This window comes from Barbus barbus (genome assembly GCF_936440315.1).
Source record: "Barbus barbus genome assembly, chromosome: 29".
NCBI classification, from domain to species: Eukaryota; Metazoa; Chordata; class Actinopteri; order Cypriniformes; family Cyprinidae; genus Barbus; species Barbus barbus.
Window position 1 is genome coordinate 28,263,596 of NC_136757.1, and position 14,886 is coordinate 28,278,481.

Here is a 14,886-nt window from a genome sequence, read left to right on the forward strand (position 1 = left end):
TTTTGGGTGAATTATTCCTTTAATGTTAATAAAATCACTCACTACTCTTGACTGAAAAACTTTAATACAGTTGCTTTAATAGGAATCAATATATACAGTGTTTTATTTTTATATTTGTTCATTCAATTTCTTGAATGCTCCTGCTAAATACAACTATTGTACCTGAAAATAAAACACTGTTTGTTTTATTAGTATATTATGTGTATTTGTATTGTGAATCTTTTTTTTGTGTATTGGTGCCATATCTCCCAGCCTTTTTTTTGGTCAATGTTGATAAACTGGTTCGGATCTGTTGACTTATCTAAGGTAGGGTTGGTGTCGTACTGATACTTGCATACTGAATTGTGTTTGGTTCGTGTCGTATCTCCTCTCAAGACACTTCCTCCAGGCCTCACACACCTCAAGAACACCCAATATTTTTTCTTTCTTTTGAAGGAAATCATGTTTTGAAGACATTCTCTTCTGTGTTTCTGTCTGTCAGTCATCAGACATTGGCTGTATATGGGACACAAAACTACAGATTTTTTTCTCTCAGGTGAGGAATTGAGTTAAGTATTGGTTTCAGAAAATATAATTTGAATATATTTTTTTATTAGACTAAAATGGTCAAAGGTTCAACTTTATATTTTATTACAAGATAATGATTAACTTTTACTTGTGTAGCTTTTGCTTCTCACAAACATATGAACTGATTCCACAGTAGTGTTATTGAAGAATTTCATTTAATTCTTTTGTACAAGGGAATAAACCTTCTTCAACTATTCTCTTTAGGTCAAAAATGTCAAACACAAATGGCCCATCGCTGTTGCGTCTGGGTATCATAGTGACGCTGGCAGGTGTCATCTCTCTGGGCGTTGTGTTTTTCTGGCTCTCACCTTCAAACAACTGTCCACCTCCAGTTTTTAGTCCAGACCAAAATTCACAAATCAACTCTGCCAAGAGCAATAACTCTCTTACTGATACAGCAGAGGAGAAACCTATACTTCTGTTATGGGTTTGGCCTGAAAATTATAGATTTGATTTCAGTGTCTGCAAAAAGTTTTACAATATTGATAATTGTCATCTGACGGATGATAGAGCTCTGTACAACGATGCAGATAATGTCATCGTTTATCACAGAGCTCTCAGCTGGGATCTGTCCAACCTTCCTCCATCTCCTCGTCCTCCGTTCCAGAGGTGGATTTGGTTGCATTTGGAGTCGCCAACCAACACCAAAAGGATACCGGGTCTGGAAAACCTGTTCAATCTCACTCTCAGCTACAGGCAGGATGCTGATATTCCTGTACGGATGCGCTTGACCACCAAGAAGAAACCTAATGAGGATTTTGTGATTCCCAAAAAGGATAAACTTGTGTGTTGGATTGTAAGTAACAACGATCCCGCAACTGGTGTCAACGCAAGGAATGTTTTTTACAGAGAATTAAGCAAATACATACAAGTGACTTTGTTTGGAAAGGCTTATGCAAGGTTCCTTGATTATAATGATTACTATCCAACCCTGGCTAGCTGCAAATTTTACCTTGCCTTTGAGAACTCCATCCACAAGGACTACATCACTGAGAAGATAAACGGGCCGCTCGCAGCAGGTACCGTCCCTGTGGTGTTGGGTCCTCCGAGAAGAAACTATGAAAACTTTGTTCCTGCTGAGTCCTTCATTCATGTCAATGACTTCCCAGATGCAAAGTCACTAGCCGAATATCTGCTTCAGCTGGACAAGGATGAAGATGCATATCGCAAGTACTTTAACTGGAGGAAACATCTCACTCCAAGTCCTCATTTAATATTACAGACTCAAGAGTTTGTTCTGGCTATTTGCACTGCCTGTGACCATGTAGCACGACACAAGGAATATAAAGAAGCTCATGATCTCTATGATTGGTATTTCAATTAAAGTTACCTCAGATTTTCTTACATCATCAGTTACTGACTACAACGTTTATGAAATAGAGTATATTTACTGTTACTTTTGATATTAGATTTTGATTCTCTTTTGGTAGAAATATTTTAATCAATTATTGCTCATGGATGACCTGCTAATAAAATGAAGATGATTGTACCTCTTGTTCGTTTTATTTTATATTCCAGCTCTGAACTTGCTCTTTTCGTATTCGCTTGTTTTTTAATTTTTTTTTTAATTCATTTGTGAATAACTCTTGATAAAATAATATGGTGAAGAAATACATGCAAATATTTATATGTTGCTTTATTGCATTTATGAACACACTCATTTTGTCAGGACAAGCCAATAATAAAGGCAGCGGCTATTTGCACTAAGTGTAAATAGCATATTTTTTAGTGACAGATGCTATTTACGCTATGTTAAAATAGCCAGATTTTCTGCTATTTATACTACTTATTGCAAATAGTGGCAATTATCTGCACCTCAGTTTTGTAGTGCATTATAAAACAGTACGCAATAATAACGCATTGAGTGTAAATGTAATTTTAATTCAAATTTATTAAATGGATGCCACCTTATTGGGACAATAAAGCCCTCCCTACACCTACCCTAACCCTACCCGATACTTTATTTTCAACTTTTTGATTATTTCCTTAATTTTTTTATTGAAAATAAATGCCTTTCTGATGCGATATGAGATTTGAAAAGGGAGAAAAAATGTTTGGCAAAAGGTAGACTCGAACGCGTCAAAATGCATGCGCCTTACCTACGCCACTGAAACTGATGTTGAATTAGCTTCTTTTTTTAAATTGACTAACCAAATCACACGTTAGTGGGCGGAATTAGTGTAAATAGCCTTTGCCAACAAGATGGGCTATTTGCACTTAGTGTAACACTCCGAATAAGGCGCGCATGCACAGGATTCATTGTTGTTGACAGAACTTGAGGCTGATTCAGGTGTGTTAGATTTGACCACATCTTCATCTTCATTATGCTGTCTTTATGTCACTGTTGGGTAAACCCACAGACATTGATTAATTAGTTTAGATGTGTGCCTGAAATCTGTCTTTTTTTTGTCTTTTTTTTATTCAATCAAACGTACTGTGTTTGAGAGCAAAACTATTTATATTGTAATTAAAAATAAAAGATTGCAAAAAAAAAAAAAGTCTTCTTAAGGTTCAAAAATAGAGAAATTGAAAACAAAATAATTTGCAGTGCGTGTAAATCTTTGAAAAATCGTATTTTTCTTTGTGCACTTCAAACACTTTTCATCACAAAAGCACTTTTCTGCTGTCTTATTTTGCGGGTCTAAAACTTTTGTTTGCGAGTTGAAAAGTTTTGCTTGAATGTGAAGGTGTGTCTCAGTGGGCGGTCATACCCACCAGGATGAAAGGCCTTTTTCTCGATTGAAATCACAGGTTGACCACGCCCACTACTGCCGCCACAGTCTGACAGAAGAGAGAGAGCGAGGTTGTATCATGGTGAGCAACAGGTGGTTTAACTAATTTAACATCTTAAACTCAGTGACAAGTGAACTTAATTATTCTCTCTTCTCATGCTCTCCCAGCTAAATACTAACGTTAGCTAAGCCCGTCTGAATAGATTTGTTTAGCCAACAGTATAGCTAGCTATTATTAGATTATGATAGATTATTATAGCTCCAGTGAAGTCAGGTGGGTAAAGCACATCAAATCACTAGCCCATTTAGCGGGTTGTGATTCATAAATTATGACCGTATGCAGACTCAAGTCTATTTCCAACAGCTGTCCAAAATCATGCCGCACCACGTACAGTTTGTCATTCAAAGTTTTCTAAAACACAAAGATTTGGGACCGATGTCTGAACATTCTGACTTCACCCTAGTCTGTAAGACTGTGCATTGTTCATTTTAATAACAGGTTTGTTTTGTACTATCCTTAAGACCTGTGCACTGACAATTGCTAACACTTCAATAGTATTACTTACTTCAATTACTTCAATAGTAACGAGTGAAAATCAGGACTTGTCAGCCAGTACCACTGTAGCCTTGCAGAGACTTTGCTTTGAAGACCTATTAATTAACTAACTTCCACATTTCAATATGCTCCTGACTTCTAAGGGGTGTTTTTATTTGTGACTACTCCCAACAGCCTAGAATTCTATCAGTACAACATCACATTTTTCTTCTCTGTTTGCCGGAAGAAGATTTGGTGTTGAAAGGCAATGGTAATAATGACTCGCATTAAAGCTAAAAAAACACCTAAAAGGGACCGTGCTCTGATTTGGATCATATCTCATGGTAACCTACCTGACTATGTTCATTACATTGGTTCAAAATAGTACATTGCAAAGGTCATAAAAATATCATATGAAATGTACACACACACACACACACACACACACACACACACACACACACAAACACAAAGTTGTTTGGAAACATTTAGGTTTTTTAATGTTTTTTGATATAAGTTTCTTCTGCTTATCAAAGCTGCATTTGTTTCATCAAATATACAGTAAAACAGTATTATTGGTGGCAGTATTACAGGTTATGGGTGGCCTGGCCATGAGACTGGTTATTCAGGTTTATGAGTTTCACATGGCACAGTCCCATAGCCTGTTTAAATGAGGGGGTTGTCTTGCTGTTTATGACCATATAACTGATTGCACAATCCAGTTTGTCCTGAACACACTTTTTTGACTTTATAACAGTATGATTAAAATGGTTTAAAAAATGGCATATTCTTCTTCCAAAAACAAAAACAAAAAACAAATAATAAATAAACAAACTGATAAAAAATAACAAAACTACCCCTTTTTGTCCTGAAATTTGTATTAAAAAAAAAAAATACTTTCAAAGTTGTGAACTGTATCTTTAAATAAATCTTTTAAGAAGTCATCCATCCATCCATTCTATTATCCAAACATCTGTGTTTATCTTGAGCCACAGTTGGGAAACTCCCTGGATGAATTGCCAATCCATCACAAGGCGCGCAAATAGATTTAAGAAGTCATTTTTTATTGAATTTCTCTTCCTTGGAAATAGCACGAGGTGAAAATTTTCAGTTTTACTTCAGAATAAAGTATTAAGGAACAATAAACACGATACATATTACCATTGCACTTATCTGTACATAGTATATGCAGTTATTTTTAAGCTGTTGTTGACATTTAAAACGTGATTTAGCCAAAAAACAACAACAACGTTACCACTTTAATATGTCTGCACTGGGACAGTTAACCAATCAAAACACATTTCGTTTTTCGGAAGGTGGGAACATAGATATATAGTATATGTAGATGCCTCATTAGCGACTGTTTCTATGGGCCGCTATACATAAGCCGTCCGCCATATTGTAGCAGTAAACTTGACGTCATTCACCCTAAATAAACTACTCTTTACTACAAATCAAAAATATGCAGAGGTGGGCATGCACAGGTCTCTAAACTAGAGTTCTATACACAATTGAAAACTCAGGGTGGCCCATATATCACGTGATATCTTAGCTGTTCTTTCCCTCTTTCAGATTTTACCACTATGTAACAAAAACTATGAAAGGTGCAAAGAGAAACAAGATCGAATGAGCCATCGTTCACCAAGCTATCAAACGACACAGACCTTCTTTGCCATAAACAGTGTCAAAAATCAAAAGTACAGGGCAAATATAAGCATGCAAGCTTCACAACAAACAATCAATGCAAAGAGCGCTCTAGCATACAAGGGAACTCCAGCTTCCACCACAGGTGCACTTTTATAATCACATGGCGCACCTTTATAGTGAGGCCAACATGGGAATCATCTTTCCCAACAGCAACTCGTGATTAGCTGTAACATTGGACGAAACAGTATTAATAATGGTACTATCTGTAACAAGACGTGAGGCATGAGGATGCATTTGCAAGGCTTTATTCAAAGGCGAGGTCACAAAACAAGATTCATGCAATGGCAAACAGGAACATCACAGGCAAGACAAAGAGTAATCCTAGGGCAAGCGTGGGTCGACGATCGGCGAACAATATCCAATAGGGCAAGGCAGGGAGATAATCCAGGTACACGAGCAGTAGTCCAAGAGAAGTACAAACAGAGTCCGAATGGCAAGGCAAAGGGTTAATCCAGGAAACACGGGCAAGAATCAAAACACTAGAAAACGAAAGGCCAAGCCAAGCCAGGCCAGGCCAACTAAGTGAGCTCCGTAGAGTAGCTATCGCTAGGAGAGTGATATACGCTGTACAATGCTCAGCAATGATAGAGAGGAAGTCCAAGGCTTATAAAGCGTGTGTGATTGTGTGATCAGCTGTGTAATCAGAGCAATGTGAGATTGGTGACAGCTGTGTGTCGTCAGTGCAATGGATGATGGGAATTGTAGTCCAATGGTGAAGTGCAACAGGGGTGTAGTGCAAGAGTCCATGTGGTGAGTGAACGGAAGTTCATGGACCGGATTCGTGAATGAATGTTAGGTTTTGAACTTAAGCTTAACAGTTTTGACATGGCAGGTGGGAAAATTCATTTGTACTAGTGAATTGAGGTATGAAGATAATATGTGATTGATCTTCAGATAGAGACCTGAGAGATGCCCACATTGTCCAGCAGTTTAGAGGAAATTGTTAAAGGGTTAGTTCACCCAAAAATTTAAATTCTTTCATTAATCGCCCTCATGTCGTTCCAAACCTGTGAGACCTCTGTTCATCTTCAGAACACAAATTAAGATATTTTTGATAAAATCCGAGAGCTCTCAGACACTGCATAGACAGAAAGGTAACTACCATGATCAAGGTCCAGAAACGTAGCAAGGACATCAATAAAATAGTCCGTGTAACATCAGGGGTTCAACTGTAATTTTACAAAGCTACGAGAACACGGACATGCATCAGTCCGCACATGCATTGTTTACGTCAAGTGGAAGCAAGCACATGCGTCATGATACTCTCTCCATAACAGCGGCAAGCAGCTGCAAATGCTATGAGGAGGAGAAGAGTTGTTGAATAAAGTCATTGTTTTTGTTTTCTTTGCGCACAAAACGTATTCTCGTAGCTTTGTAAAATTACAGTTGAACCCCTGATGGCACGTGGACTATTTTACTGATGTCCTTGCTACGTTTCTGGACCTTGATCATGGTAGCACCCTTGCTGTCTATGGGAGGGTCAGAGAGCTCTCGGATTTTATCAAAAATATTTTAATTTGTGTTCTGAAGATGAACGAAGGTCTCATGGGTTTGGAACAACATGAAGGTGACTATCTATCCCTTTAACTGACTAGTAGCACTCCATTAGTCAGCCTGGTTGTATTTGTTTCCTCTTTCATGTATCCTTGCGTTTAAGATACATATGCATGGGGGTTTGTGGTTACGTCGCTATACTGGAAATATTTCGGTTTTAAACCATGAAGGCGAGCCGATGGATATCACACAAGCAACGTGCAAACTTTGCGCAATATTTATGCCGGTGAACATCTTAACTTCTGTCATACAGAAAGTGAAAAAGCTGCTGTTACGGAAGTATACCCAGGACAAAGAGAGGACGGTTAAATGGTTTATTAGAATAACACAGCAGAATGAGCAGGGGATCAGGTGAGTATTCTGAGCAATACAACTTCGGATATCTTGATGAGGTAGGTGATGGTAGGCTTGTCTTACAGGACCAGGAGATCGTGGATGGATGGGATGGAGAGAGAAACCACACCAGTATCTAGACCGGAGACGATTGAGGACGGGGATAACACGCTGAAGAGAACATAGGAGGTAAGTACAGGAAATCACACTTGAAGGAATATACTTGCATAGTGAAGTGTAATGCGTGTAAACAAGACCGGATGTTGGAGTGAGGTGATGAATCTGCCTATAAAGCCAACTTGATGAGTGTGCTGATGTGAGACAGGTGCATATGATTATAATTCTGCTGAGGGAGTGCGCTGGGATTGGCTGGTGTGGTTCTCTGGCTGTTCTGTGTCAGCTGCATTAACAGCGCATATTCTCTCAGAGACGACAAGAGACGAATCTACTTCAACATGTGCTGATAACAGTATAAATGAATAGACGTGTTTTAAAGTCCCCATCCACAACACACCCATTCAACGCCCTCCCTTTCCAAACATTGGCACTATTTTTTTCAAGGAAATCATGCTTTAAAGAGACTTCCGTGTTTCTGTCTGTTAATCATTAAACATTGGCTCTATATGGAACACAAAATTACAGATTTTTTTCTCTCTTTTAATCAGGTGAGGAACTGAATTAACCCTCTGTTTGTGTTCGGATTCTTGTCACACTTGTGGTGTTCCCATTCAAAAATGACTGGACTCGAAACAATTGCTTATAAATCTGCTATTATGCTATATTATCACCAAATATTGGATTCAATCTTTTTGTCAACTTGTTTTCTTTCATTTAGGACTGGTTTTGTGTTTCATCTGATTAATCGTAGGCCTCATTTATCTGAAAGTAGGCACCTAATTTTTTAAGTGAAAAAAGCATTTTTATGAATAATTTTGAGCGTGAGATAAAAATATGAGATAAAAAAATAATAATTGCACTGTTTATCACACTAGTGTGCTTTAATGTTTAATCAGGAAGTTTGCTTTTAAATGCTTTAATTTTGTACAAAATTGCACAAAGTCACACTTATCAAAAATGGCTGGCCATTGAAAGTGAATGGGGAAGAATGAAAGTAAGAGGAACAACTAGTGTTCATGAGCATGTTGTGCTTGCAAACTTAAAGGCCTTGGACCTGTGCATGTGTGGATGCATGTATACTCACGCTATCTCACACACACCCATGCATACAAAATATTGTATTACACCTATTTCATCCTACCCTAACTGCACGCAATATGCTTTTATGATAACTCTCTCTCTCTCTCTATCTCTGTCAAGTCAATATTATTTGTATAACGCTTTTAACAATGCAAATTGTGTCAAAGCAGCTTTACATCGGCTTGATATAAAGCTGGGTGGATTTATATCAGCTTTACAGTATTTAGACGGGGAAATAGTTTGTCTAAATAGTGTCATTCTCCTCTGGCCAGACAAAATCAGCAGTTTAAATCTAGACTAAAGCAGAATCAGATTGTGAAACTCTCTCTCGCTCTCTCATGCACGCACGCACGCACACACTCTAACTTTAGCCTTTTCTTTCTAGACCAGTGGTTTTCAAACCTGTCCAGCAAGAACCCCTACCCTGCACATTTTGTATGTCTTCCTTATCAGACACACCTGATTCAACTCATCAGCTCGTTAGTAGAGACTGTGAGACCTGATTTGGGTGTGTCTGACAAGGGAGACATACAAAATGTGTAGGGCAAGGGTTCTTGCTGGACATGTTTGAAAACCATTGTTCTAGACCAGTGCTTCCCAAACCTGTCCTGGAGGACCCCCTGCCCTGCACATTTGTATGTCTACACACCTAATTTAGTTCTTGCAGTCTCTACTAACGAGCTGATGAGTGGAATCAGGTGTGTTAGATAAGGGAGACATACAAAAGGTGCAGGGCAGGGGGGCCTCCAGGACAGGTTTGGAAAGCACTGTTCTAGACAAAACATTATGAAAATAGGTTTGTTTCATTTAGGACTGGTTTTGTGTTTCTATGTGCATCTGATTAATCTGAAAGTAGGCACCTAATTTTTTTTGAGTGAAAAAAGCATTTTTATTAATAATTTTGAGCGCGAGATAAAAATATGAGATAAAAAAAAATTGCACTGTTTCTCACACTAGTGTGCTTTAATGTTTAATCAGGAAGTTTGCTTTTAAATGCTTTAATTTTGTACAAAATTGCACAAAGTCACACTTATCAAAAATGGCTGGCCATTGAAAGTGAATGGGGAAGAATGAAAGTAAGAGGAACAACTAGTGTTCATGAGCATGTTGTGCTTGCAAATTTAAAGGCCTTGGACCTGTGCATGTGTGGATGCATTAGGGCTGTAGTACTCGAGTCCGGTCGCGGACGTTTTTCTGTCTTCTTGGACTTGTCTTGGACTCGTTGGTATTTGGACTCGGACTTGTCTTGTCATTGGACTCACCAAATGTTCTAGTTGGTCTCGACGGAGTCCAGCTATATTTGCTTTTTTTCTCTTTCAAAACAAAACCATTAATCTGGCTCGCTTGTTCGGAAAATGGGTAATGTAAATGGTTTAATTTACAATCCATCTAGAACGGGCATTGCCATTGGTCGCCTGGTAAATGCACGGCTGCGTCATATGCCTGGCTCCAAGTGTGCGTGATGCTCAGAGGCATAATTAATTTTTATTTTGGCCACAGACACAATGTCGGCGAGTTGCATAATACAGTTTGGTTTTACAAAGTTTGTTGGAGTTTTCCCTCTCTTCCAGCTCACTTTCCTTCGCTTTTAAATAGCTAATAAATGCCCGTGCGCATTTCACTTTTACTTTCAATATCGCAATTCTGCTCAATTGCTTATCTATAACTTACAACGACACATTTTCTGCAATAAACATGGGACTTTTATTAACAAAACGAATACACCATATGTATGCTATAAGCCCAATATAAAATAACAAACTTACAAATGTTAAAAAAAAAAAAAAAAAAAAAAAACGCTGTGGAACCAAATGAATAAGAAACAGAACGAATAAGAACAAAATGAATAAAGCCTGGAGGATCAAACACCTTGATGTAAAATAAAATAAATAAATTACACCAAATTTAAATAAAGTAAAAATAAGCAAACACTGGGGCTATGGCTGGGCGAGTTTTCAGATTTTATGGATTAATTTTATCGACTTTAATGTTTTGCCACAAATTTATTTTTTATAAATCGAGGAATCGCGATTTTGAATAGAAATATTACCAAACGCTAGAATTAGACACCTTGACAATAACAGTAAAGAGAGAAGAACCATTCAGCGCACATGATTAACCGACCTCTTGTGATGCTCTCTATGCCATTCACACAGAATATGCGCTTTTGTGTTGACAGATGCGACGCGGGCAGTGGAATAGGAAAAAATGCAAGAAGATTGGAGTTAAACATCTTTTAATAACTAGAACGCCTCGTTTTTAGAAAGCTGTTTCATGCACGAGACACTGCAAGAGACGCGAGCGCAACAGTCAAACGCGTCCATGTTTACATAGAAAAACAATGGAAAAGCAGCGTAATCGAATAAAAACCCGTGAAGAACTACTACTGTATGTCTGATATTTCATGTTGGCATCAGGGTGACAGGCTGAAAACTACTGTTCATTGTTTTTACAGAGCATTTATAGTTAATAATAGCACTCTAGGTGTTATACCTTCAGTCATTTTGAATTTGAATTACTTGAGAATTTTTTAAGCATTGTTCTTGTATTATTTCTGAACATATAGGCTTATGCATAAGAAAAGTTTGTACAAGATGTAGCTGTAGTTCATGCATCTTTTCTGCAAAGATATTTAGTGATTTGTTTAACATTTACATCATGATGACAACTTTGTGTGTGGTGCACTTAGAATAGAATGTTCTTTAACTAGAGGTTTAATAAAGAAAAGTTGCTTGAATCATGTTGTAGTTATATTTTCAAGTTGACTAGTTAAAATAGTACAAAATCGAGAATTGGTAAAATATTCTATGAATATCAATTTGTTTTGCCATATCGTCCAGCCTAGAAACAATAAAAAAAACCTTTCAATTTTTAATTTCTTTAATTTTTCAATCTTTAATTGTCTGTTCTCTAACTGAACTAAATGATTTTTATTTCTATTATTAAAAATGGCCTGAGCTTAACACCTGTAATTCTGTCTATATCCCCCTATCCCCGGGGGATATATATTGCACTTATATTATATGGTCTAAAGGTAAACAGCAAACAAATGTATGCGCGGCCACACACAGACACAGAGCTGAAGGTGTTTATATGCTACACAGCCTTGCTTGGGAGGGTTACATTGTACTATGGTTTCTTTAGGACAGGGGTCTCAAAACTTGGTCCTGGAGGGCTGGTGTCCTGCAGAATTCAGCTCCAACCCTTATCAAACACACCTGAAACAGCTCATCTAAGCATACTAAACTTTCAGGCAGGTGTTTTGAGGCAAGTGGAGCGAAACTCTGCAGGACACCGGCCCTCCAGGACTGAGTTTGGACACCCTGCTTTAGAACAAGTAACAAGTTCAAGAATGGGAACATGTGGGTTTATTTTTTAGACTTATGTTGCTTGTTCTTTCTAATATTTTCCATTGGCAGCCCAGAATGTGATTGTTACACTATAATAAAAATGCTGAAAATGTGAAGTTGCACTTCAGCTTATGTGATTTTAGTGAAACTGCTAAACCTAAAGTAAATAAAATGGTCTAATTTGATCCTACAGTGTTGCTGCACATGCTTTTAGATCATTACAAATAATAATGCAAAATTATTATATTAGAATAGAAGATATGTTGTCTCTCGTGTCACATAAATTATTTAATAATTAAGTATGTGGTTTTGAAGAAGATGCTTTTATTTTATTTCTCCGTTTTGACTGTCTCATTTGGACTCGAACCTCTTTGGACTCGGTCTTGACTCGGACTCGATAGTCCTGGTCTTGGACTTGTCTTGGACTCGACAAAGGTGGACTTGACTACAGCCCTAGGATGCATGTATACTCACGCTATCTCACACACACACACACACACACATCCATGCATACAAACTATTGTATTACACCTATTTCATCCTACCCTGAACTGCACGCAATATGCTTTTATGATAACTCTCTCTCTCTCTATCAAGTCAAATCAATATTATTTGTATAGCACTTTTAACAATGCAAATTGTGTCAAAGCAGCTTTACATCGGCTTGATATAAAGCTGGGTGGATTTATATCAGCTTTACAGTATTTAGACGGGGAAATAGTTTGTCTAAATAGTGTCATTCTCCTCTGGCCAGACAAAATCAGCAGTTTAAATCTAGACTAAAGCAGAGTTAGATTGTGAGACTCTCTCTCGCTCTCTCATGCACGCACACACTCTAACTTTAGCCTTTTCTTTCTAGACCAGTGGTTTTCAAACATGTCCAGCAAGAACCCCTGCCCTGCACATTTTGTTTGTCTTCCTTATCAGACACACCTGATTCAACTCATCAGCTCGTTAGTAGAGACTGTGAGACCTGATTTGGGTGTGTCTGACAAGGGAGACATACAAAAGGTGCAGGGCAAGGGTTCTTGCTGGACAGGTTTGAAAACCATTGTTCTAGACAAAACATTATGAAAATAGGTTTGTTTCATTTAGGACTGGTTTTGTGTTTCTATGTGCATCTGATTAACCGTAGGCCTCATTTATCTGAAAGTAGGCACCTCATTTTTTTGAGTGAAAAAAGCATTTTTATGAATAATTTTCACAAGATGAGATAAAAAATTATGAGAATTTGCACTGTTTATCACACTAGTGTGCTTTAAGGTGTAATCAGAGAAGAGAGTAGCAAATTTTCTCAAACTTTTTTGATCCAGAGAAAACTAGAAATGCTTTTTTTTTTCTTTTAACTTCTTATCAGATGTGAAAGGCCTGCTGTCTTCATCTTAAGTGAAGATGAATTTGGTGTTTGACGTACAGTTCAGTGCAGCAAACAAATTTAAGTTAACTTTTAGACATAACGCAAATGTTGACAGTGCAATGTTTAGTTGATATTCAAGCTAATTCTTTTGGTGTTGTGCAGCTGGGCCATTCACTTCTGTCTCGACACATCTTATGTCTTGGGTTTCCATGTCCGTGCCAGTGTCTTCTTTTTAGCCAGACCAAGTGCAGATTGTAAGACTTTGACTTTGGAGTTACAGAAATGTAATCCACACAACAGATTTTTGGCCAGTTGATTGCAGTTGTATGGAAAGTGTGACCAGCTCCTACGCCCAGATAGCATCTGCATGTGGGCCACTTAAGGCATTGCTGGCCTTCTTATGGCCGGACAAAATGGATGTAAGCCTGAAGTGGCCCACGTGTAAAATAGCAAAAATGGCCCAAATGTTTCAAATCACAAGTGGGACTCTGAAGGCAAAGAAGCTGTTTTTATGGCAATGTGATAAATAGTGAATGTGGCCCAAATAGGGCCACCTTTGGCAAAAATGTGGCACAATCGACAAAGGCTAATGAGGGTGTTTCAGCAAATGTGGCCCAGGTATATTAAAACGTATCTGGGCCAGTTTTGGCAAAAATATGGCACAGTAAGCACTGGCAAATATGGCTGTAAGTCTAAAGTGGCCCACATATTGCCCAAATAATTAATAACAATTTGGGCCACTTTTCGCAAATATGTATCAGTCAGCATTGGCTAATCAGTGTGTAAGCCTAACTTGTCCCATGCACATTTGACATGGCAAATATCCCATATATTATAAACAGATGAAGACCACTTCTGTTTTGGATGTAGCACTTGACATTGGCTAACTGAAATGGAAGTTTGAAATTGTAAATATGGCCTACTAATAGAATTTGGCTACTTTTAGTAGGATGCAATTTATTTTTTGAAACATGCTTTTAATAGCAGTTTTTTTATGTGTACTGTGCAGCATAAAAACAGAAGTGCTCTTACTTTCACGGTTTCTGTTCATTTGGACTTTGATTTCCTTTTGCACTGTTTGCCTTGTGTTGATTATAGGTGTGCCTAGTTAATTATCCATGTTTGGTCTGAGTACTTAAGTTCCTGTTTGTTCACTTTGAGTTTGTCTGGTCTTACGTCTGCATGCCTTTAATGTTGTTGTGATGTTGAGACGTATGTGGTGTCTATGCGTCTCTCTTTCTTTTTTGCACTCTCTCTCTCTCTCTCTCTCTGTCGTTCTCACAGATGGCCCGACCTAATTGAACACACCAGTACGTGCCCCGTGGTTGGCCGAGGCTGGAACTGTGCATCTTTCAAAAACGCAGCAATGCTGATCTGGATGTGGGGTGTTGTTGATGGTGTTGTGGGTTGAAATTGTGTTTGCTGTTAAGAAAAGAAAGATAAACTCTGTATAGTGACTTTTTGTGTAAATACTGTGAATCTTTTTCTTTTATGTTCACTTTACCCACCTGGTGTTTCATTGTTTTTGTAAAATTTCCAACAGATTATTTTTCT

The 14,886-nt window shown here is 37.9% G+C and overlaps 2 protein-coding genes across 3 annotated transcripts in view; both read left to right on the forward strand.

Moving 5' to 3' along the window:
- Nucleotides 1-3,052, forward strand: part of LOC306849909 (4-galactosyl-N-acetylglucosaminide 3-alpha-L-fucosyltransferase 9-like) — a 4,035-nt gene extending 983 nt beyond the window's left edge. Inside the window, exons 2-3 of one of the 2 annotated variants that reach the window (XM_079385289.1) lie at nucleotides 436-535; nucleotides 772-3,046. In XM_079385289.1, the coding sequence (XP_079241415.1) occupies nucleotides 779-1,891 (1,113 nt within the window). In that variant the 5' untranslated portion in view covers nucleotides 436-535; nucleotides 772-778 and the 3' untranslated portion in view covers nucleotides 1,892-3,046. Of the gene's footprint in view, nucleotides 1-332; nucleotides 548-771 lie in introns of those variants that run through there. The other variant, XM_079385290.1, reaches the window with a different exon arrangement.
- LOC306849892 (uncharacterized protein) overlaps nucleotides 1-14,886 on the forward strand; it is a gene marked incomplete at its 5' end in the record, with an annotated part of 704,045 nt that overhangs the window by 70,761 nt on the left and 618,398 nt on the right. The window lies entirely within an intron of this gene.